The sequence below is a fragment of the Saimiri boliviensis genome, chromosome X (genome assembly GCF_048565385.1).
Source record: "Saimiri boliviensis isolate mSaiBol1 chromosome X, mSaiBol1.pri, whole genome shotgun sequence".
Classification (NCBI taxonomy): Eukaryota; Metazoa; Chordata; class Mammalia; order Primates; family Cebidae; genus Saimiri; species Saimiri boliviensis.
In genome coordinates, this window is record NC_133470.1 from 63,363,995 (window position 1) to 63,388,226 (window position 24,232).

The following is a 24,232-nucleotide window of genomic DNA, read 5'->3' on the forward strand; positions in this document are numbered from 1 at the left end:
GCAGAGTTGAGGCTGAATTCTCACCTCCCCACTGCTAGCTGTTTTACTTTGAGCAAGCCACTTCATCTCTTGGAGTGTCTTAATGGGACTAATCCTACTTAACAGGGCTATTGTAAGGATTCAGTGAAATAATTAATACATGTAAAAGTCTACATCTTGCTAGGTATATAGTAAATGCTCAGTAAATATTGGCTGAATCTGAACTGGTATATCACTAGAACGTGAGACTTGGACTATTTTCTCAGAGCTATGCTGCAGCACCCCACACTTTTGTCTCATCCTTTGTGTGAGTAGTCAGACAAATTAGTACAGCATAAACAGAGGTTCAGGCAAGATGAATTTGTTCAGATGAGAAATGAACAGTGGTTTTGGGTTTTAGCTTCATTAGCACTGGGCTATCTTAACTTGCATGACCAATTCCTTGGCCAACGCTAATGAGGTAGCCACCCACCCTTCTGGGGGCACAAATTCCCATTTCAACAGCCAGCCCTGACACTCCTGGGGCATCTCTAGCCATTTCCCCTGCCCCAGAACCTGAAGTGTTGAGGGCAGGTACAGGAAGGTCAGAGACTGGGGTGAGGTGGAGGCTTTCCTGTCTCTTATTGCCCAGTCTTGGGACACTTTCAGCTTATGTCTGGCCTGCATCCTGTGAAGGCCTCTAGTGGATCTCTAATAGAGATCAAGCTTTGTCTCCAAGGCCAACCACATCTCTAGGTTGTGGTGTTGGTGAGGTGGGCCTGAAAAGTTTCCACTGCTTAACATGGTCCTTCAGGAAGACAGGCCTAGTGGATCAGTCATTTGTCAAATCTTTTCCTTCTGCTCAAGTCTAGGCCTATAGACACCTCAAGCTTACTCTTAGGTAGCTCCTTCACCCCACCTGGCCAAGCACCCATTGTTCGCAGAAATCTTAAATAAATACTTGGCTTTTATTCTAATGCATGGATTAGCAGCTCGTTCCCCAGGAATATTGTGACTGCCACTAGTATACTGTCAATCACTGCCAAGCAAATTGCAAAAGTATGTAGGTCTCAGCAGGGCATGGTGGCTCATGTCTGTAATCCCAGCACTTTGGGAGGCCGAGGCAGGTGGATTATCTGAGGTCAGGAGTTCGAGACCAGCCTGGCCAACATGGTGAAACCCTATCTCTACTAAAAATACAAAAATTATCCAGGTGTGGTGGCAGATGCCTGTAATCCCAGTTACTAGGGAGGCTGAGGCAGGAGAATCGCTTGGACCCGGGAGGCAGAGGTTGCAGTGAGCTGAGATCACAGCATTGCACTCCAACCTGGGTGACAAAGTGAGGGTCCATCTCAAAAAAATAAAAAAAGTGTGTGGGTCTCGTTACACATGCCTTTTTCTTTTTTTCTTTTTCTTTTTTTTTTTTTTTTTTTTTTGAGACGGAGTTTTGCTCTTGTTACCCAGGCTGGAGTGCAATGGCGCGATCTCGGCTCACCGCAACCTCTGCCTCCTGGGTTCAGGCAATTCTCCTGCCTCAGCCTCCTGAGTAGCTGGGATTACAGGCATGTGCCACCATGCCCAGCTAATTTTTTATATTTTTAGTAGAGACGGGGTTTCACCATGTTGACCAGGATGGTCTCGATCTCTCAACCTCGTGATCCACCCGCCTCGGCCTCCCAAAGTGCTGGGATTACAGGCTTGAGCCACCGCGCCCGGCCGCCTTTTTCTCACATGTAAAGAGAAGTGGTAGTCTATGTGATTGCTCTTTGAAAGTTAAAGAGCACACAATTCAGTGAACCAGGGGTCAGACCTGACTCTACCCTATCCATGCTCGTGCATGCACTTATGCACATGCACACATGCGCGCGCGTGCGCACACACACACCCCCTCATTTATCCTTACCACATCCATATTCACATCCACACACATCCACATCCACATGCATGCCCATAGTTACACACAGTTGGATATACTTATAATGCCATTCACACACATACATACTTTCATAGCGTTGACACACACACATATACACAATACACAAAACCACACACAACTGACTTCCCTTCCCCTTCCTCCCCTCCTCCTCTCTTCCTCCTCCCCTCCCCTCCCTACTCCTTCCCTTCCCTTCCCTTCCATTCCCTTCCCTGTTGACCAGGAAATAAACACACTTGGCTAAGATCTCCATTACATATTTATGTACAGCAGCAAAAAAATAAGGAATTCATATTCAGAGTAAACAATCTCCAGTCCCAAGGCTGGAAAGGCTGAATAATCTCCCTGCCCTATTCTCTACTGCCCAAACACACACACACACACACACACACACACACACACACACACACAAAACAAAACACATACACACCTTTTTTTTTCAAGACATCTTGTGAGGAGCCCTTATAGTTTGCCCTTTCCCAGCAAGCTGGAGCAATGTGTTCTTAATTTAGAATGAAAGCACATCTTGGTTTTCCTGGGACAATCCTAGTTTATGCCTGTGGTTCCAGCAAAAATATTAATAGTGTCCTCTTTCACCCTCAAAATTGTCCCATTTGGACAATAAATGATATGATAACCCTACTCCCTGTCTAAAACTCTCCTCACTCTGGTCATGGCTGGGCCACCTGGGATAAGCCCATTACATGAAGCCCAGGCCTCTCTCTTCCTGAAAGACCATCTTACTCTCTAACCATGCTTACTTCTTCAACTCTATCACCAGGAATTCTTTTTTGTTCCAGTCTTGCAAGTAAGTAAAACAATTTTCTAGCCCACATTCTAGTGACTGAGGGAAGGCTGAAGGACTCTGCCATTCAGTTTGAGAAGTTATCCAGCCACCAAAATTCTAGTTGGCCTCAAAGTGGGCATAACTCTTCTCCTTTTTGTCTCACTCCATTTAATTCCCCAGCTATGTTCCTCTTGCTTGTAATCCTCAATACCCTAACTTTTCTCTCTTCTTTTCGTCTTCTTCCTCCCTGTCTCCCCAAAACATTAGGTTCTAATGACCCCAGGACCTCTTTGAAGCAAAATACTTCACGGTATCACCCCCACTTTCCCACCACACACACCCTAGGCTTAGAGATCCTTAGAATAAAAAGCAGTGGCAAAGAGAGGGCAGGAAGGGAAAAGAGAGAGAGAGAAAGCACAAGAATGAGGCTGGGTGTGGTGAGTGACACTTGTAATTCCAACACTTTGAGAGGCAGAGGCAGGAGGAACGCTTGAGTCTAGGAGTTTGAGACCAGCAAGACCTCATCTCTACCAAAAAAAAAAAAAAAAAAAAAAAAAGCTGGGCATGGTGTTTCACATTTGTAGTCCCAGCTACACAAGAGGCTGAAGTGGAAGGATCACCTGAGCCCAGGTGATCAAGGCTGCAGTGAGCCATGATCATACCACTGCACTTCAGCCTGGGTGACAGAGTGAGGCCCTGTCTCAAAAAAGAAAGAAAGAAAGAAAGAAAGAAAGAAAGAAAGAAAGAAAGAAAGGAAGGAAGGAAGGAAGAGAAAAGAAAAAGTGAGAGTGAGTGAGTGAGTGAGTGAGAGCAAGAGCAAGTAAGCCAGAGAGAGAGAGAAAGAGATTGATTCAACTTCAACTTCATTTAGGCTCTGTGACTAATTTTCACTAGGCATGCTGCCTAATTTCTTTTAGCTTTGGGTCATGTTGACCAGTGACTATTTTTGTGGCTAAATTAACTACGTTTTGAAAAAAGTCTGAAAATGCTGTCAGCTCTTTGCAAACATGGCTATAAATATGCTGTGCAGCCTAGGGTCGTAGTGCTATTCAAAGAGCAACTGGACAAGGATCCATGTTCTCCAGACATGTGTATATCACATACTGCAGCTTGAATTTTTGCAGCAGCTGTGCTAGTCTGCAAACAAGATGGAGGCAGAGAAGAAGCCTCAGCAAGGAAAAAAGGGACATTATCAGTATCAAGTGGAGGAATTTACAAAGAGGGCATTTGTCAGACTCCCAGAAAACTGGATTGTCTAAGAAGAAGCTAAAGAGTATAGTGTACTCACCTGTACAGCTATGAGGCTATAGATATACACACATATGCATACACACACATACATAGATACATGTACATTTGCCTGTGTGGGGGTATGTGTGTGAGAGAATGAGAAAGGATATCCATGTAGATAAATGTGTATGTGTATGCACTTTTAATTGTCTATGTCATGAGTTCAGGCTTAAGGTCAGATATATGTGTGGAGTTTTATACATGTAAGAGGTTGCTTATACATGTGTACATCATGGGTGGTATATTAATACAGTTATACATGCATGAGCACATGTGCAAGTCTACAGATAAACTTATGTATGTGGTAACCACGATAATAATTCATATGAAAGGCTCAAAACTCGGCCGGGCGCGGTGGTTCAAGCCTGTAATCCCAGCACTTTGGGAGGCCGAGGCGGGTGGATCACGAGGTCGAGAGATCGAGACCATCCTGGTCAACATGGTGAAACCCCGTCTCTACTAAAAATACAAAACATTAGCTGGGCATGGTGGCACGTGCCTGTAATCCCAGCTACTCAGGAGGCTAAGGCAGGAGAATTGCCTGAACCCAGGAGGCGGAGGTTGCGGTGAGCCGAGATCGCGCCATTGCACTCCAGCCTGGGTAACAAGAGCAAAACCCCGTCTCAAAAAAAAAAAAAAAAAAAAAAAGGCTCAAAACTCTTTTCAGAGGGCTTTCACGTCCGTCTTTTCATTTGAATCTCATCATAAGACTGAGGTAGGGTTTATGATGCTGAGGCTCAGACTTGGTCAAGATTGCAGATCAGGTAAATGGCAAATCCAGAACTCTAACACTGGTCTGTTAGCTATCAGATCCTGTGCCTTACCCTATACCACACAGCATGTGGAAAAGTGAGGCAAAGGAGAGTTGAACTTTGGGGTCTCCTTTATGACTTCCCCACTCCAAGGTCATCTTTTCCGTTAGTGCTAAAACAGGTTCCATTTTTAAAAAGAAAGCCTCAAGGCAAGTGTTAGTCTCTGTTGAGCCATGGCCTGAAAAGTAGCCTTTAGGTTGGTGGTCTTACCTGGATATAACAACCAGGTCCACTCATGGGACACAGATGAACCATTGCCTTCTTGAGCAAGTGTTACGCTGGAGCCCATAGGTGTTTGGTGGGGGTGGGGGTCCTGGGATTAGGAGCTGGAAAAATAGTTTTTTACCTCTCTATTCTCTCCTCTGGCTGCCTGTCGATCCATCTGTCTTCTCTTCCTAAAAGCTGCAGGCTCCCAACATCTGGTCTGACCGGTTTCACCTGAGCCTTCCATGTTTGAGATATATATGAGGAAGGCACGCTGGAATGTGAGTGGCGACATCTCTGGGCAAGGCAGCAAATAAACCTGTCTGGAGTCCTGCTGACCTCTCTTATCCAGGCCACCAGGTCCCTGCAGCTGTTTCGCCAGTGGATCTAAGGAAACTTTGCTTTTGGCTAGTTTGTCCATAGGCAAAATATCTAGAATAAGGCTAAAAACACTGGCTCTTGGAACATACAACTGCGCTGGTCACCATTTGGATGGTTAGAACCTGGTCAAGCTGCGTAGGGTAATGAAGATACTGATAATAACTCCAAGTTTTCCAGAAACACTGATCTGAAGTCCTTGAATAAATCAGGGTTCAGGGGAGGGGCTTGATATCCTCATCATGTAGAAGCAGAAGAGCGTCACACATTCCTGTTCTGTATCATGACCATGCTCAGTCATCTGAACTTGTCACTAGAACTTTAACTTGCTAATGTTTAGAGCTTCCTGCAGGGGGCCTTATTTGGACTTCCAGGCATTTGTCCTTCTCTTCCCCTGTCCCCAGAAGATAAACCATCCTTCCAAGTAACAGGATGGGCGGTCCCAACCAGCAAGGAGGTCACGAGGCTTGGCAGGTTAAGCTCTCAGAAGCTGGGACACAGGGCACCCTGCTGTGGATGGAGCTGCCTGGGTTCAAAACTGTTCTTTGTGAACATGTAGACCCCTCCTAGTCATTGGTTCCCTCCAGAGCATAACGAGAAACATACAGGCTGGCGTGGCCAGTGCAGGATTACCCAATAGATGGATGAGCATGAGCTTAGGGCACCAGTGAAGCAGGACCACCACCAAATGTGGAAAATATAGATTTAATTATTTCAGAATTTGACCATCAGTAAAACAGTATTTAGAACCTCTAAAGGTCTTAATCTGATCCAAGGTGTGGCCAACGTCAGAATAGTCCAGAAGGTACCTAAGGGGTTAGAAGCCGTAACCCCCTGAATTTCTGACTGGGTAATACTGAGCTTCTTTGGGCTCACTTTGGGGTAATATTTGCTCTCTGAGATCCAGCTCTACAGATGCATGAGCTGTAGCCTACTTGGTAGATAACAAGAATAGGAAACATTTACATAGTACTTTGCATATGCCAGATACTGTTCTAAGCTAGCTAGCTAGAGATACATATATAGATATAGATATAGATATAGATATAGATATAGATATAGATATAGATATCAACTCATTTAACAGCCCTACGTGGTAAGTACTCTTGCTATCTGCCTTTTACAAATGAGGAAATAGAGGCGCAGAGAGTTTAAATGCTTTACCACAACATAAAGCTAGTGAATGGTGGAACCAGGATTAATCCAGTGTGGCTCACTGAAGTGGGCTCCATGATAGGAGGACTCTCAATAGTATCTCACCCATAAGACACAAACCCCTTTCTAAAAGTAAAACCGATGTCTTAGAAAAGTGGTCTTAAAGTGGATATTATTAAAAAGAGATTTTCAGAGATATTGACTCAGCATATCACAATCTGTCCCACCAAATCTCAGCTTTGCATTGAGATGCTTGCTCACTTGCATGCATGCGCGCACACACACACCCACACACATATACACACACTTCCTTTTTCCCCTTTCTTGGATAGAATTCTCCAAGGATATAGGATGGAGACTATGAGATAGATACCCTTTCCAAAACTTACCTTTGCTTAAATTTGAGAGCATCTGTTTTCCATTTTCATCAGAGAAGTTGTTCTCTTCCACTCACAACCTCACCACTCTCCATCACCCTCAGCCTCTTGTCAGGAAGTTCCCAAAGCCTCCTTGGTTTACAGATACCATTGGTTCTAAGTGCCACTAAGTCCCTGTGAAGTTCAACTTTCTCATTGCATAAATGGAGAAATTTGAGATCCAAAAAGGGGAAGGGAAGGGACTTGGCAGGGTCAGAAAGACAGCCAGTAACAGAGCCAAAACCAGAACCCAGGTCTCCTGACTCTTAGTCCAGTGCTCTTTTTTGATCCCAACCAGCAGGCATTATTTATGTCCAGATCCTTCCTTTCATGAGCCCCATTACCATGCCCCTAAACTTTTAGACTCTTGGTTCTTTGTTTCATCATACTATACTGCTTCTTACCCATACACTTAAACTTTAATTTGCTACTAAGTTTAGAAAAAATTTTATTCCAGATTACATTTCTTCCCCATAGAATACAGAATTGGGAGACCTGGATTGTAGTCTCAGATCCACTAACTATATATATTAGAGATGGGATCTTGCTCTGTTGTCCAGGTTAGGGTGCAGTGGCACCATCAGAGCTCACTGAAGCCTCAAACACCTGGGCACAATCTGCTAAATATTAAATGTATTACCTAAGGGCACTCACTTACCCTCAGTGTGCTGTCTATTTTCTGCAAATGTAAAGTAGTAATATGAATATCTACACAGTCCTTCTCTGCAGTGAACTTTTCCCTAACTAATACAAACCTCATTGACTTTTCATTTTCCAGAAACTCTCAACATAGCACTCGACCAAAGATGTTGGCACATGATGAGATTCAACTGGGTATTTTATTTCATAAGTGCCTCTGTTGCAAGTATCAGTGTAAACTAAGATGTAAACTACAATATGTCACACACAGAGGGGATTATTATCATTCAATATTCTTCCCTCTCCTGGGGTTTACAGGATCTGGGGACCTGTTTGGGGCACAGAGTGAGGGGCTGAGAACTGCTGCTCCTTATGCTCTTCTTTTCCTTGGACCTCTTAAAAAAGGGCTTGGGTGGTTGACATGGACGAGCAGGTGGTGTGGGCTGAGTGGGATGTGCCACAAACCATCTGTAGGCACCTCATTCTGTGGCCCAGTGCCCAACGTTCCCCTTCCCCGTGTCCTTCCCTGCAAACATCCTCAGTATATTCCTCTCCTCCTGCCCCTCCACCCTACCTACTGGATAAGGCCTAATGGGGAACAGTGACTCACTAGGCTGTCAGAGGGCAAAGACCCTGAATCCAAGCAACAACCAAACTGTCCAATTCTCTCTGCCACTGCCCAATTCTCTACTTAGCTAAATGCTATTTCAAATTCCAACTCTACCAGGGCCTTGATTCCTCCTGCCCTTACCATCGTCTCTCTTTTTCTACATTACCACATGAAAATTGCATTCAATGTAATATACACAGTGTTTTTTTTAAACTACTTAGCACAACTGTAGTTGTTTGGTATGTTACGTCTTCTCAAAGGAATCATACACTTCTTGAGGGTCCCTTTTTCTTCTCTGGTACATCCAAGTCCCAGCCTAACATATAACAAAGATCTATTGACTTGAATTGAATGCATATTAATTGAATTGGAGGTAGAAGGTATAGGGAGGACTTGTGAGCAGGGAGAACACTGACAGTGAACAAGTAGTATGTGCCAGGCTGTATGCTAGATGTTTTACATGCCTCATCTCATTTAATCTCCACACCAGCAATGATAGATGGTATTATTATACTTATTTTATGTATGAGAAAACTCAGACTCCAAGAAGTTTAAAAACATTGTCAAGGCAAGTCATGTGGAAAGTAACCTGAATCTAGCACTGTTTGACACTAAAGCCCCATAGTCAAAGATTAGTAACAGTCTGAATGTAAGGTGTTGATTAAATAAATTACGATATGCCCATATAATGGAATATGATGCAGTCATTAAAAAAGAATGAAGACTTTATGAACTTAATGTACCAAGATATAGTTTGAAGTATGAAAGGCAAGGTGGAGGATAATGTACATGGTAACCACATTATCTGTAATAAGTAGGTGAAGTTGGTAACCTACCAACTTCAAAAGTAGGGCATACCAAATGTTCTAACTTATAAGTGGGAGCTAAATATTTAATACACATGATCATAAAGATTGGAACAATCGACACTGGGGATCACTGGACAGAGGAAGGAGAGTGGGGTGCATGAGCTGAAGAACCACTTGTTGGGTACTATGCTTATGGCCTGGGTGATAGGATCTTTAGGACCCCAAGCCTCAGCCTCACGTAGTTTACCCATGTAATAAATCTGCACGTGTACTTTTTTTTTTTTTTTTTTGAGACAGAGTCTCGCTCTGTCACCCAGCCTGGAGTGCAAAGGCACAATCTCGGCTCACTGTAACCTCTGCCTCCTGGGTTCAAGCAATTCTCTTGTCTCAGCTTCCCGAGTAGCTGGGATTACAGGTGCACACCACCATGCCCAGCTATTTTTTGTATTTTTAGTAGTGACAGGATTTCACTATGTTGGCCAGGCTGGTCTTGAACTCCTGACCTCAAGTGATCCACCCACTTTGGTATTTCAAAGTGCTGGGATTACAGGTGTGAGCCAGGGCATCTGGCCTGTGTGCTTTTTAACCTATAATAAAAGTTGAAAGTGTTAAAGGGAGGGTACACACACACACACACACACACACGCACACACACACATGCGTGCACACACACACACACGTGCACACACACAGAACTGCTTGTACATATATAGAAAATTTCTGAAAGGACACACCAGATGACAGTGGTGGCCTTTAGGGAGAGAAGCAGGGTGGCTGGGAGAGAGGAGTGGGAAAGAGACTCTTCACCATCATACCTTTTGAATTTTGTCTCCATCTCTTTCCACAAAGTAGTGCCTGGGGATTGACTTTGAAAAGTTACGGAAGAGAGAAACGGGAGAAGAATGGCAGTGATTGAGTTGGGGAACACCTAGTGTGACAGCAGCCCACCTCTTATATCCATTCCTGAGTCCTCTGACAAATCGACCTCCACTACAAGCATCTACCCACAATGCTAATTAAAGTCACATCTTTCCATGTCTCAGTTTTCCACCTTTAAGATGGGAACCAGAGGGAGTAAGATTAAGTGATCTCTAAAATGCCTTCCAGCTCAGAAGGCATTTAAATTACTGAAAATCAATATGGTGAGTCCTAGCATATTTGAAATCTTAGTCTTAAAGAAGGGTTTAGGGTTTTATTTTGTTGTTTACAACAAAAAAGCAAAACATTTTTGTTCTGATTTGCCTACCAGCTGGTCTTAATGAAAGATGAAAGCTCCCTTAGTGGCCATTGAGATGCTTAATCAAAACTGCTTTTGCAATCCTTCTTTGTGAAGGTCACAATCCTGTGGCCTCTGTTCTCTGGGGCTATCCTGTTTAAAACACAAGGAAACTGGCCCACTCCAGAGCTGAATACAAAGGAGCAAGGCTCCTTCTATGCTGGATGTCCCCTGGCCCTGACCCTAAATATCCCTTTCCTTATTCTTCATTACCTGCAGGAGAACAGGTCTCTCTGTGAGAGACCCTCAGGAGGAAGTAACACCCTAACTCCACCCTACCATCTCCCCCAAGCCCTAATAGCTCCTACTAAAAAAACTCAGTCCTTGACTTGTAGGGAGGTTTGTGAGCTCTTGCCAAGTGCTAGTTTAAAAAAATTTTTTTTTGTAGAGATGGGATCTCCTGATGTTGCCCAGGTTCGTCTCAAACTCCTGGGGTCAAGTGATCCTCCTGCCTCAGCCTACCAAAATGCTGGGATTACAGGCTTGAGCCACTGGGCCCAGCTTATATTTTTCTTTTTCTCTCTTTTTGTTTTTGAGACAGTCTTGCTCTGTCACCCAGGATGGAATGCAGTGGTGTGATCATGGCTCATTGTAGCCTCACCCTCCTGGGCTGGAGCAATCTTCCTTAAAGGCACTTTTGACTCTAGTTCAGACTTAAATGTCTGTCTTCTTCCTTCTCTGATCCCTCTACAACCAAATGTGCAGTAGTTTTGACAGGAAAATAAATGTTGGGGGCTCAAAATAGAATGAACCAGAAATGCTGAAGCTACCAAAAACTAATATGAAATCTCTGGAAGTTCAGCTGGCCCAACAGGTGGGGGACAAAGACAGTCAGGATTTGAAAAGAAAGGAAAACCAGTGACCAGGACATTTGTTGAATATTATTGAGTGAGACCTTCTACAATACTATCTCCTGAGCTGGGGTACTAGGGCCGTGGAAAGAGGCGTGGAAGTGACAAAAAAAAAGGGTGGCATAGCAGCTATCTTAATGCAAAAATCCAGAGGTGATGGCTTCCACACTCTTGAGTGCTCCAGCGAAAGTCACCCTTCACCCAGAAAGTGGAAACTAAGAGAGGAAAGAAAGGGGAAAGGGGGAAGGGAGGCCTCTGTAGGGTATGTAAGAGTGGGCCTGTGACTCTGGCAGGAGTTGGGACTATACAACATCCCAAACCCCAATTGTTCCTCTAACTGAGCAATAGGAAGAAAAAGAAAAGAGAGAACAATATTGGGGAAAAAGGGGGTGGCACATACAGCAAACATGATAAAAATGCACTATGAAAATAGGAGAAGCTGAGAAAATATGTGATTGGGACAGACAATTTCATCCCTTCTTCTCCCACCAATGCTACAAACCAGAGCAAAGTAGAGGATAGAAGAGGGTGAGACTCTCAGGGTGAAGAGGCTGCGTTTCCTCAAGCCACCCAAACAGGCCACATTTCCCACCTACAAGGAGGTGTCAATGATTTCACATTATCTACCATAGCACCCAACTTCAGGCAGTTGATGAAATCTCCCTAGGCTTAGTATTCTGTCACCCCTATAGCCAGAGAGAGCTGGGGTCACCGAAACCCTCTTTCCAGTAATCTCTGCATACTAGGAGAGATACAGGAGGATTAAGGCAGAAAGAAACTTGCAATAAAGTTTCTCAGCCCCACTGTTGGGGAGTTGCAAGTGGGTCCAGCTCAAGAGGTACAACTCAGGCTGGTTGTACTCTTTCCATTACCCTCACCTAGCAAGTTTCTTAGTCTGGTTCCTTTGCACTAGTACAGCATAATTTTTACAGAAGCTTCTGGTATGCCTAATTCTAATTCCATAAACAGATGGGAAATGACTTCTTTCAGATGGAATATTCATAATCCATGACTTAGGGTGTAGGGCATGGGTGTGTGTGTGTGTGTGCACGAATGCACGTGTGTGTATGTGTGCAGAACAAAGCCTTTCTTGAGGGTTCATTCATTCAATCTTAGGTGAGACAACGTTTTTCAAGACAGGAGATCCCACTGCATCGCTCACACAATCTGAAAAGAATAAATAGTTTTTATCTTTTCAAAATGCAACAAAACCATAAAATGAGGCTGTTGGGAAAAACAGTGCATCTTCCTGGGAAACTGGTCTGCTCAAAAGGTTGAGATGGCATCCTTTATGTAATTCTACAAATGTTGACAATCCAGTTGCTTCTTTACTCTTCATGGGCTGGAAGCAATATTGCCAATGACATCCAAGGAAAAGGAAAGAGAGCTCTGTGCCTGCTACTTCTATAGGCACACTCTCAACTAAGCTCTGATGCTAAAGTTGACCAGGGATTGTGGACATCTAATGGGGCCTTCTCCAGGTTCACAGTAGCAACGCTCTCCAATCCCACCACAACAGAATCCAGGCAGTGGCCCTGAGCCAGCTATCAAAATGCTCTATTTGAAGACCTCTGAAGGGAACCTCTTTTAAGAATCGGTTTCTTTACTAGCTGGAAGTAACAGCAAACCAAGGTCACAATGAGTATGCATTTCTGAGAAATAAGAGTGTGCTGTGGGAAATTAAATTTCAGAAGAAGGGTCCAAACTGAGGCTTGAGGAAATGTTTGTAGTTTAATACTTCTGAGGAGCAGGTTCAAATGCTGGAAAAAAGCAGCATTCAGACCCACCCTGCTTGCCTGCATCAGGTCAAATCAGGGGTGTTATCTTGAAGACCCAGCTCTATACCAACCAGAACACTCTGGAAGAAGCAGCTCCACATGAAAGGTTGACCTTAAATACTGAGTAAAAAGGAGTGGGTCATTTTTAAACAAATCTATACCCATAGGCAGCCCCATAGTCTTTAAATACAAATGACATGGGCAAATCATGTCTATATGGCTTTTCCTTGCTTTCCCAATCTTCTCCAACCCATTCTCACTGCTATTTAGGCAGCTTACCAAACTTTTATTTGCTGAAATGAGTCAAAATGTATGACATATGAATAGTAAAGAATAAGATAGCACATAATTCTAGAAGGATAGAATGGTGGGGCTAGAAAGTTCATTCAGTCAAAACCTCTCATTTTATAGATAGATAAACTGAGATATAGAGAGGTGAAGTGCCTGTTCAAAGTCACAGAACAAGTTAGGAGCACACGTTGTCTAACTCCTAGTTACTGCCTAGCTGGTATCACTGAGACTGTCAGCTTTGCAGTGTCCAGATTTGGCCCTAGGTCTTGCTTTTTAGACTTAGAATGAGCATTTGAGGCCACTGGACAGTAAGCCAGGCATCCAGCCTCAACCAGCTACCCCAGCTCAAACAACCATTCTCCTTCTTGGCCTACAAATGCCCCAGCCTCTTATTCTCATCCTTTTCAGTATAAGAATAAGAGGTTGGGGCATTTGGAGGCATGGTCATAGTTCAAGATCCAGTTTGGTTGAGAAGGAGGCAGGGGAATGACCTGAGAGATGCCTGGCTAATGGCTCTGTAGCTTGAAGTGACACAGCAGGCACTAAGCCAACCTGATCTAGCTCTGCTGGACAGTAGTCAAGAGCCTTCAGCTGAAGTCAAGAGACTGGCAGATTTGCTCAAAATATACTTTGCTCCCAAAGTCAGAAATTTAGTGTTATAGTCCAGTGAGACACTGAACTAAGCAATGATAACCCCTAAGGTGGGAAGGAGAAAGACAGCCTACACTGCCTGGCCCCATCCATCCTTGGGACTCTTGGTTCACCCAAAGGCAGAGTGTATCATTCTTCCTCATACCTAGAAAATTCTGTTTCCATCAGAGTGGACCATCAGCCTGAACTATCTTGTGCCTAGTAGTGAACCTTCCTGACCATTATCCCTTTCTCTGGTGATGAGAGCCTCAGCCTATGATCCCCTCTTGGGAACTTACAAGGGCCATGCTTATAAATTGCCCAATAAAAAAATACCTTCCATATTTTATGGCTCAGTGCTGGACTGGCAGTCAAGTTTTACTCTGGAGTACTTTTAAAAACACTTAAGTATAGAGCCAATGTTAATAACTCTGGCTTGTTCTGCCTTGTCCTCCGAACTCCCAACCCTAACCCTATTACAGCTCCGATTCACTTAGGGTCCCAGTAGTGAGCTAGGGCCTGCAACCAATGCCATCTTGCTTCTCTTTCCCCCTGCCTTTTTTTTCCCAGAAGGCTCCCCTACCACCGCAGGAAGCTATGCTGAGCCTCTACTTACCACAGAATTGCCTGTCTGCTGTTTGGTCTGGGTTGGAGAACTCCCAAATTTCCCATAATCTTGGCGAGAAATACAGGTTCATGTCCCTCATGATCTTTTCCCTTTTTCACTAAACCAGACTTCAGTCACTTGTCTCCCTTTCAGGAATCTTTTACCTGCCAAGCCACCCAAGCCTAGGACATAGGGAAAGTTGGCTTTCCTTCAAAACAGATGAAGAGAGGGGACAAGATATACAGCTGGTGACACCACAGAACTGTATACATCAAAGGGTCCACAAAAACCAAACACTGCATGCTCCAGGCCTGAATCCCATTTCCCTTCTAACTCCTGTGGCTTTTTCCATACCCAGAGGCACTCTGATGTGGAGCTGTCCCTCAAACATCAAAACTACTTTTCTTCTCAGCTACTTGGGAGGCTGAGGCACTAGGATTGATGGAGGCCAGGAGTTCTTGAGACCAGCCTGGGCAACATAGTAAGAGTCAGTTTTTTTTTTTTTTAAATAACAAATAAAATGTAGCTGGGTGTGGTGGCACATGCCTGTAGTTCTGGCTACTTGAGAGGCTGAGGTGGGAGGATCATTTGGGCCCAGGAGTTTGAGGGTATAGTGAAATATGACTGCAACTGTACTCCAGCCTGGGCAACAGGGCAAGATCCCATCTCTTAAAATAAAGTATAAAAAACTACCTTTCTTTAGGGGTTCCTCACAACAGTCCCAATCATCTGCAGAACCTTCCACCCATGAAACCAATCAACACAGCTTTAGGTCTGTGAAGATATTAGGCCTCGTCAAAGAGAATTTGGGTTGCGAAGTGCCTCTAAAGACTAAATTCATAGACTTTTAGAGATGGAAGTCACGTCAGACATTAATAAAATTGGACAATGCACCCAATTCCTTGAGTGTGAAGGTGTATGTTCTGTGTCTCTCAGAATGGCTATTGGACAAATACTGGCTGATAAAAATGATAGCAAACTTCTATTAGCTTCTTCTATCCTTTTGAGACACCAGGGCTGTGGTACAAGTGGCTGGGAAATTTTGAGTAGATGGCAGAAATTGTCTGCAGGCAAAGACACATTCAGAATCTTAGGATCTGAATGGTTGCTTGGGAAAGCTGAAGGGCTTAAGAAAGTTAGTACTGAGGATAAGATTTTCTAGGAGTTCCAGAATGTGTTAGGGTGTTCCTGACTTTTCCAAAATAAAAATTGAGGTGTCCCTGAGAGCCTCTAGTATCAAAAATAACATCAGTGAGTTCAAGATACACCACAGCAAGAACCCAAGCCAAAGTATTCTGAGACCCTAGGGACGTACCAAATTCCTTTCTGTTTCTTCCTGACCTATACTCACTATAATTTAAACTAGTGACCTCAGCCCCTCAGTGGACCTGGTCTGTGTCAGAGTATACACTAGCCACACCTCTGCATAGCCCACTGCACCCCCACTCCCACCCCCACCCCCACCCTCTAGCTGCACTGTGAGGTCTTGACCGGAAAGTCCCAGCCAGCCCTCCCCCTGAGTCCACTATGATCACCTACTTTGAAGTCTGTTCCCCAGCAGTGAGCCTCTTCCTGGTAAAATAGTGGTTTTTCCAAGTTTTATTATACACTCTTAAGATCACAGCTCTAGGCCTCCTCACACCACATAAATGCCAGGGCCTAGCTTTAGCCTAGCCTCTACTGCTTCTCATCAAGTTTCACTCAGACTTTGCCACTCACTGATCCTGAAGGCCAACAGCCTGCCTTCAACCACAGGGCAATGCTTAGCAGGTGCCCTTGGAGGTAACCTAGGCAACAGCTTGAGGCCCTACACTGCCTGCCTTCCCAAAGGCCCCTGAACTGCATCAAAGCAGGGAAAAAGGTGGTCCCAGGGGTGAGTGTGGCAGCCACCTTCCCCCTAGAAGTTGCTTTACACAGTCCTGGGACCCCTCCACTCCAGCATCACAGTGGGCCTGGGTAGTGGAGAGACTTCCTTTGACAGCCACTGACACACACTTGAACTATCTTCAATGGGGCCTGTACATTGCTGCTGTGCCAATGGACCACAAGGTCTGAGGTACCAAGATCCCCCAAAGCCCCTTCTGCCAGGGAAGCCCAGCAAAGCTGCAAACTAAAACCACAAGTCCTCGGTTGAAACGGGTGGGAGAGGGGCCAGGGAATCCACAGGTGAACATAGAATTCAAGGTTTCTATGCTCGCTTAATAATTTCCAGGTCCCCTCAAATGGCAGCAGAAATATGTGGGGGTAGTGAGAGGATGGAACCCCTCAGTCCTAGGGCAACACTACAAAAATTGACATACCCTGAGTTGTCAACTTGGGGCTGGTGGCAAGAGTGGAGCTGATCTGAGGAGCCACGAGAGGGAGCAAGCCTTGCCAGAGAGGGCGCATCCCAATCCCGCCACCCCCACCCCCGGCGCCCCCCGTCTTCGTCAGAGTCCCCTCACCAGAACTGCTGAGGGATTTCGCCAGTGGCTTTGCTGGGAAAGCGAGATGGTTTCTCTGACTTTTCCCAGCTCACAGGCGACCTCGATGCAAAGAGCGCACACGCCTGGGATCTTTCGACCACTGGCATGGAGAGCGACGGCTATGCCCCCCAACCCTGTCTGAGATCAATTAAACCCCAAGCGAAAGCGGGAGTGGAGGGGCCGGCATTCAGGCTGTAGGCCAAACGAAGCACCCCACCAGTTGCGGAGACGCGCGGGGTGCCGGGGAAGGCAGGACTGAGGTTGGGGGCGGTGCGGAGTGAGCAGTAGGGCCCAGCCTGCCAGCCGCCTCACGCCTCTCTGGCAGGAGACTGCAGAGACTGCCTCCCTGCCCGCTTTGGGGCTTGGCTCATAGGGCACGGAGATCCGTTCCCTCTCGCGGGGCGGCGGAGGACTGCCCGGCCCTGCTGGGCCGTAACGGCGGCAGCCAGAGACGCACTCAAACCCCGATTCTAACTCCCTCCCTCCCTTTCTCTCCCGCAGACACACACGCCTTGCCATGTGTTTGACTCTTCGCCGATAGTCGCCAGTATTCGTCAAACGTTTTTGACAGAAAACACCTTCGCTCCCCCTAAGGAACTGGGGCTGCTGCAGAGGTCCCCGGTACAGTGCTTCTCTCAGAGCCCGCCCCGCCTCTCAACTCTCTCCTCTCCTCAGGACTTTCCCCACCTCCAAAAAAAAAAAAAAAAAAAAAAAAAAAGTCCTGCAAATATATTTCCCCAGCACACACGGGCAAAATACCTTAAAGAAACCCGAAAGGTGCGTCTAGATTTGTCGAAGGGCAAAAACGTCCATTGCTTGCCGAAGATCAATGAATGTCCCAGTTCGTACCCCCAGGACGCGTTGCACCTAGTCTCCCCAGTCAAGGCTGCCCAAAGCCCCGCAACCCGCACCCTAGCAGAGCCATGAAAAGGGGTCAAGGAGCAAGGGGAGGAGTCGGAGCCGCCCGTTGGAGGGGAGCCTCGAACAGGGAGGTATGGGGTCGGTGGCAGCGGGAGCGGACACCCTTGCCCAAAATGCCAGGTAAGGCGTGCGGGGCCACTCACCTGCTTGGAACTCCACTTGGCGATTTTTTTCTTTTTCCTCCTCTAGCAGCATGGAGTAGAGGATCCCGACAGAGTTATGGATGCCGAAGATGGAGCCGTTGCACCAGGTGGCAGCGAACACCACCACCCAGCCGAAGCCACCTTCGGGAGGCTGGAAACCGCGCGCGGTGCCGCGGGTCTCTACTGTAGGCGTGGGCTCGGGTTCGTGCACCCGCTCGGACTCAAACTCCAGCTCCCGCAGGGGTGCGGGGTCGGGTAAGGGCTGGGGCTCCGGCTGGGGATCCGGCGGGGGCACCGGCACGGGCTCAGGCTCAGGCTCAGGCTCCGGGTCAGGGCTACCCACCGGCTCCTGCCGTTCTTGGTCTGCCTCCTGCCAGGGCCCCTTTGCTTCCTCGCCCGCCCGGCTTTGCAGCGCCATCGCGGCCGGGGGACTGTGGCTGCTTGGGCCGGAGGAGCCGCTGTGTGACTGGTACTTGTTTCTGCTGCTGCAGCTGCTGCTGCTTCGAGGGCTGCTGCTGCCGCTGCCTCCTCCTCCAGGCTCCGCGTCCCAGCTGGCCAGCCCGTCCCGCGACAGACGGTCCCTCGAGCCCTCTCCTCCTCCTCCTCCCACGTCTACCCCCCCTCCTCCTCTCCCCATGTCATCTCTCTCTCCTCCCCCTCCTCCACACCCCCACCTCTTCCTCCCTCAACTGGCAGCCGCTACAGCCTCGCTCTTCTCCCCAGCCCTTCCTCCTCCTTTTACTCGTCTACCTACTCCAGCCGTCACTGCCTCCCCCAACTCCCTTCCCAAACTACTGAACCCTGTTCTTGTCCGGATGCCCGTTAGAGGGAAAGTTAAAATGGAAAAAAGAGAGCACAAACTATCCTGTTCTCCCGCCCTCTCTTCCACGCAGGCTCTAGAACCGACATTGATCAATCCCGAGCCTCGGAAAGAGCCCTCCTATTCTCTGCTCCCATTCCCTCCTTCCTCACAAGCAGCCTGCAACTGAGGTGGTCCCGGGGACCCTAGGACGAGAGCTAGCCTGCGAGGAACCCCACCCTGGCCTTAGGAGCTCACATGTCCCCCCTTGAACTTGAGGAGGACGACCTGAGGGGACAGCCTGGGCCTCGGACAGCGGGTGGACACAATCTTCTCGAGCCCGAGGACTTGGCCCCCCACGGTCCTGGGCACCCCCGGGAGTCTCCCCCGCCCCCGCCCTTCCCGGCAAATCCCTGGCGGCCGGGGAGGGGAGGAGGCGGCCAGGCAGCGAGGCCCGCCCCTCCGGGCAGTCAATCAGGGCTTTGTTTGCGCCAACCTGGAGCCCAGAGGAGTCGCAGAGGGCCGGGTCTGGGCCGGGCCAGGGCCGAGTCTGGGCCAGGGGCCGGGCCAGGAAGGGAGGGAGGTGCAGTGACACCAGTGGGAGCCGGGCCCAGGCCCAGTCGGGAGCCCGAGCTCAGTTCAAGCTCCTCCCGGCTCTCTGCCCCGGACTGGGGAGGGACGAGTTGGAGCCGGGTCCAGCCGCCAGTTTGGGCTCGGGCTGCCCCGCCCCCGATATCTCCGCTGGGCTGATCTCTCCGATCTCGGCCGCGGCTTTTCAGGTGCTCGAGACTCAGCGGAGCTGCAATCGGACTGATGCCTTCCCAGCACCCACCGCCCCCATCCGCCCACCTCGGGCATGCGGACATGGGAGTCCAGACATGTATGTCCCAGACTGGGGGCCCCAGCCGCGCTGAGGTTAAGGGAGAGTTTGTTTCCTAGGAAGCGCTCCGGGTCAAGGAGAAGGAAAGGTGGGGTAATCTGTCTTTCGGGAGGCCGGCCTCTCAGCAGGGGTGCGCAGGGGTACCCAGCCTAGGCCCTCAGGGCCCGCTTGGCGATACCAGGAAGCTGTGCCTCCGCTAAGGGTCTGCACGTCTAATGTACTAATCATGAAGTCGTGATGTCGTTTCCAAGCTACTCGGTTTCCACGAGCGGGCGGGCGAGTGCCAAGACCTTTCTAAACTGCATCTCATTAACCCTCCTGATAAGTAAAAGACTGCATGGCCAGAGTAGATGCAGCTCCGGGCTGAGTGGCTGCGCTAGATGCCTGCAAACACAGTCATTAAGCACCTGAGGGCTGGCGGAGCTGGATGGAAGGATATAGACGTCCTGAGGGGCTTGCGGTGCAATTTGAGAGGAATCAGTCAAATTCGCAAATGACAGGGCCTCGCCAGTCAGCAGGCATTGCTCCACGTCCCTTATTGCCCTAAGGTCCCTTATTGCCTGCTTTTTTTGCAGGAAAACTGAGGCTCGACGAGGTCAAGGCATTTATTAGCGTAATATCGTAGGCCAAGTCAAGGACAAGCTAGAGTTCAAGGCAGGTCTCCATATAACGAAGCCTCATGTTCCCTGTGTTTCATCAAAGGAACCTAGGATTTGAGGCTCCCTGGGTAAAGGGAGACAGAGGAGGGAAGGTAAGATCTGGCTAAACTACACAGTGGGTTTCTGGAGAAGGTGGTATTCAAGATGGGCCTGGAATTTTTTTTCTTTTTGAGACAGAGTCTCGCTCTGTTGCCCAGGCCCGAGTGCAGTGGTGCGATCTCAGCTCACTGCAACCTCTGCTTGGTTCAAGCAATTCTCCTGCCTCAGCCTCCTAAGTAGCTGGGATTACAGTTGTGCACTACCACGCCCTCAAAATTTTTTTTTTTTTTTGAGACAGAGTTTTGCACTTGTTGCCCAGGCTGGAGTGCAATGGCACTATCTTGGCTCACCACAACCTCTGCCCTCAGGTTCAAGCAATTCTCCTGCCTCAGCCTTCTGAGCAGCTAGGATTACAGGCATGCACCACCATGCCCATCTAATTTTTGTATTTTTAGTAGAGACAGGGTTTCTCCATGTTGATCAGGCTGGTCTCGAACTTCCGACGTCAGGTGATCCACTCCCCCGCCTCCCCGAGGACTTCCAAAGTGCTGGGATTACAGGCGTGAGCCACCACACCCAGCCTAATTTTTGTATTTTTAGTAGAGACAGGGTTTCACCATGTTGGCTAGACTGGTCTCAAACTCCTGACCTCAAGTGATCCACCCTCCTCGGCCTCCCAAAGTGTTGGGAGCCACCATGCTCGCAAGACCTGGAATGTTGAGTAGGATTTTAAAAGGCCAAAGGTGGGGGAGGGTAGTCCCTACATCAGAGCATGACTTGAGCTCAAAGCACAGAGCCATAGATAGACTCTACTCACAGAAAGAGGGAAATGAAGGCTAATCAGGCCAAAAAGTTTATATGTATGCCATCTGCCTCTCCTAGGAAACATTTGCATTTTTATAAAAATCCATAATGCTTCAGCTATGAGGAGTGACAAGTCATGGACACTATGGGCACTGGGGCTTAAGGTTTGCTTTTTAGTCAGGGTTCTCACCATACATATGACCAACTGTTGTCCCAGGAGAGCACTAGTTTGGAATCCACTTGAAGGGAACCTGATTGAGACCCTAAAAATAGTTATTTCCAACCCCAGAACTAGGAATAGACCCTGGAATCTTGCACCCATCTAGATTCCTACTGTCTTGAATTCTACTTCCCTCATTGTTTAAACTGGTTTTAGATCACTGTAATGGAAGTACGGGTGGGTGACGATCCTCACTGAGAATCTCCTGTGAATCTAGCACTGTGCTAGGCCCTTTATATATGAGATCTTATATAATCTTCGTAACATTACTATAAGATTGGGATGATTTTGGCCGGGTGTGGTGGCTCACGCCTGTAATTCCAGCACTTTGGGAGGCCGAGGTGGGCGGATCACGAGGTCAGGAGTTCAAGACCAGACTGACCAACATGGTGAAGCCCCATCTCTACTAAAAATACAAAAATTAGCTAGGCCTGGTTGCACTCACCTGTAATCCCAGCTACTCAGGAGGTTGAGGCAGGAGAATCACTTGAACCCCTGAAGCAGAGGTTGCAATGAGCCAAGATCGTGCCATTGCACTCCAGCCTAGGTGACAGAGTGAGACTCCATCTCAAAAAAAAAAAAAAAAAAAAAAAAAAAATTGGGATTGTTTGTCCCTATTTTATAAATGAGGAAGCAGAGGCTCCAAGAGGTTAAGCTATTTAAGTCTACAGCTAGTAAGAGGTAGAACAGAGATCTTTGCTCATTTGCGTGAGTTTGAAAGTATGTACCCCACCCAGAAGACAGAATTACGTAACTGTCATTTCACCATTTCTAGCAATATATGCTGTACCTACCATTTCTCTCCTCTTTAGAAGATACTTTACAGTGGCTAAATCATTGGCATCAGGAGACCAGGGTTTTAACCTTGGTTCTACCACTGCATGCCTGCCTGTATGATCCTAAGAAATTTGTTTTCCCTTTCTGAGCCTCAATTTATCGGCAAACTACTTTGCAGAGTTATTAAATGCCATGCTGAGAGGTAAAGGCTTTATTCTGGATATATAATGCAAGATTTATATACAATACAAGATATATAATACAATATAACACTGAAGATTTTTCAGTAGGAGAGTAACATCAGAACTGCATCTTAGAAAGAACATTGTGGTGACAGTTTAGATCAGGGGTCCCCAACCCCCAGGCTACAGACCAATACCAAGTCTATGGCCTGTTAGGAACCAGGCCATATAGCAGGAGATGAGCAGCAGGTGAGCGAGCATTACCACCTGAGGACTGCCTCCTGTCAGATCCACTGCAGCATTAGAGTCTTATAGGACCACAAACACTATTGTGAATTGTGCATGCAGAGGATCTAGGTTGCACATTCCTTATGAAAATCTAAGTAATGCTTGATGATCTGAGGTGGAACGGTTTCATCCTGAAACCATCCCCCTTAACCCCTGTCCCATGGAAAAAATTGTCTTCCACAAAACCAGTCCCTGATGACAAAATGGTTGTCAACTGCTAGTTTATATGATGGCATGGAAAGATATGAGGTAAGGAAACAAACTGACAGACTAAGTAAAAAAAAAATGTTGATGATCTGTGCTGAGCGTGGTTGCTCATGCCTGTAATCTCAACATTTTGGGAGGCCGAGGCGGGCAGATCACTTAAGTTCAGGAGCTCAAGACCAGCCTGGCCAATATGGTGAAATACCATCTCTACTAAAAATATAAAAATTAGCCAGGTATGGTGGAGGCTGAGGCAGGAGAATGGCTTAAACCCGGGAGGGAGAGGTTGCAGTGAGCCAAGATCAAGCCACTACACAGAGACTCCATCTCAAAAAAAGAAAAAAAAAAATGTTGATCATCTGAAATAGGGCACTGACTATGGGGATGGAGACAAAGGAATATCTATGTCAATCACTGTTATGGTAGGCCGGGCGTGGTGGCTCACTCCTACAATACCAGCACTTTGGGAGGCCAAGGCTGGTAGATCACAAGGTCAGGGGTTCAAGACCAGCCTGGCCAACATGGTGAAACCCCGTCGCTACTAAAAACTGCAAAAATTAGCCAGGCACAGTAGCAGGGGCCTGTAATCCCAGCTACTTGGGAGGCTGAGGCAGGAGAATTGCTTGAACCCGGACGACAGAAGTATCAGTGAGCTGAGATCATGCCACTGCACTCCAGCCCGGGCGACAGAGTGAGACTCCATCTCAAAAAAAAAATAAAAATAAAAATAAAAAAATAAAAAAAAAATCATTGTTATGGTAGTTGATAGAACAGATTTGGGTAATGAAGGAAAAGGAAGAAGCTGACATTCCTACTTGAGTAAAGGAAAGAATGATAGTAGTGTTAATGGAGATTGGGAATTAGGAGCTGAATCAGGTCTGAAGTTTCTATGGCTTCCTGTCTCTTCCCTCCTGGCCCCCAAACAACCCTGTCAATTATAGCTCCAAAATACGATTTTAATCACGACACTCCGATACTTTACAAATCTTCAATGATTCTCCTTTTGACTGTCAAGTTTAAATTCCTCAGCAAGGCATGAAAAGTCCTTCGTGGTTTGGGACCAGCATCATTTGTTCATTCATTCATTCATCATTTACTGAAAACCTCTATGTACTAGGCTCCGTACTGTATACCAAACATAAACATAAAATACCTGGTGCCTGTTTCTGAGGGGCTCATATTCAACCACTCTAGCATTACTCTGTCATTTTCTTCCCACCCTTTTCTCCCTTTCATACCATGCTACAAACACACTAGTTAGCCACCATTCCATGACTTATGGCCACCTGCTGGTCTCTCAGCCTTTACCAACCATCCTCTTAACTATCTTCCATTTGAGATTCTATACCTTTCTTGACTCTCCAGAGTAGGTTAAACAAAACAAATAGCAGAGTTAGTCTTGAACTGAGGAAACACGTCACTTGCCT

At 47.0% G+C, this 24,232-nt stretch overlaps 1 protein-coding gene across 2 annotated transcripts in view; it reads right to left on the minus strand.

Moving 5' to 3' along the window:
* The window catches only part of SLC16A2 (solute carrier family 16 member 2), a 109,999-nt gene extending 90,873 nt beyond the window's left edge, over window positions 1-19,126 (minus strand). Inside the window, exon 1 of one of the 2 annotated variants that reach the window (XM_074391642.1) lies at window positions 17,954-19,126. In XM_074391642.1, coding sequence (XP_074247743.1) covers window positions 17,954-18,590 — 637 coding nt within the window. In that variant the 5' untranslated portion in view covers window positions 18,591-19,126. The remainder of the gene's footprint in view (window positions 1-17,953) is intronic. The other variant, XM_003936862.4, reaches the window with a different exon arrangement.
* Window positions 19,127-24,232: the final 5,106 nt, after the last annotated feature.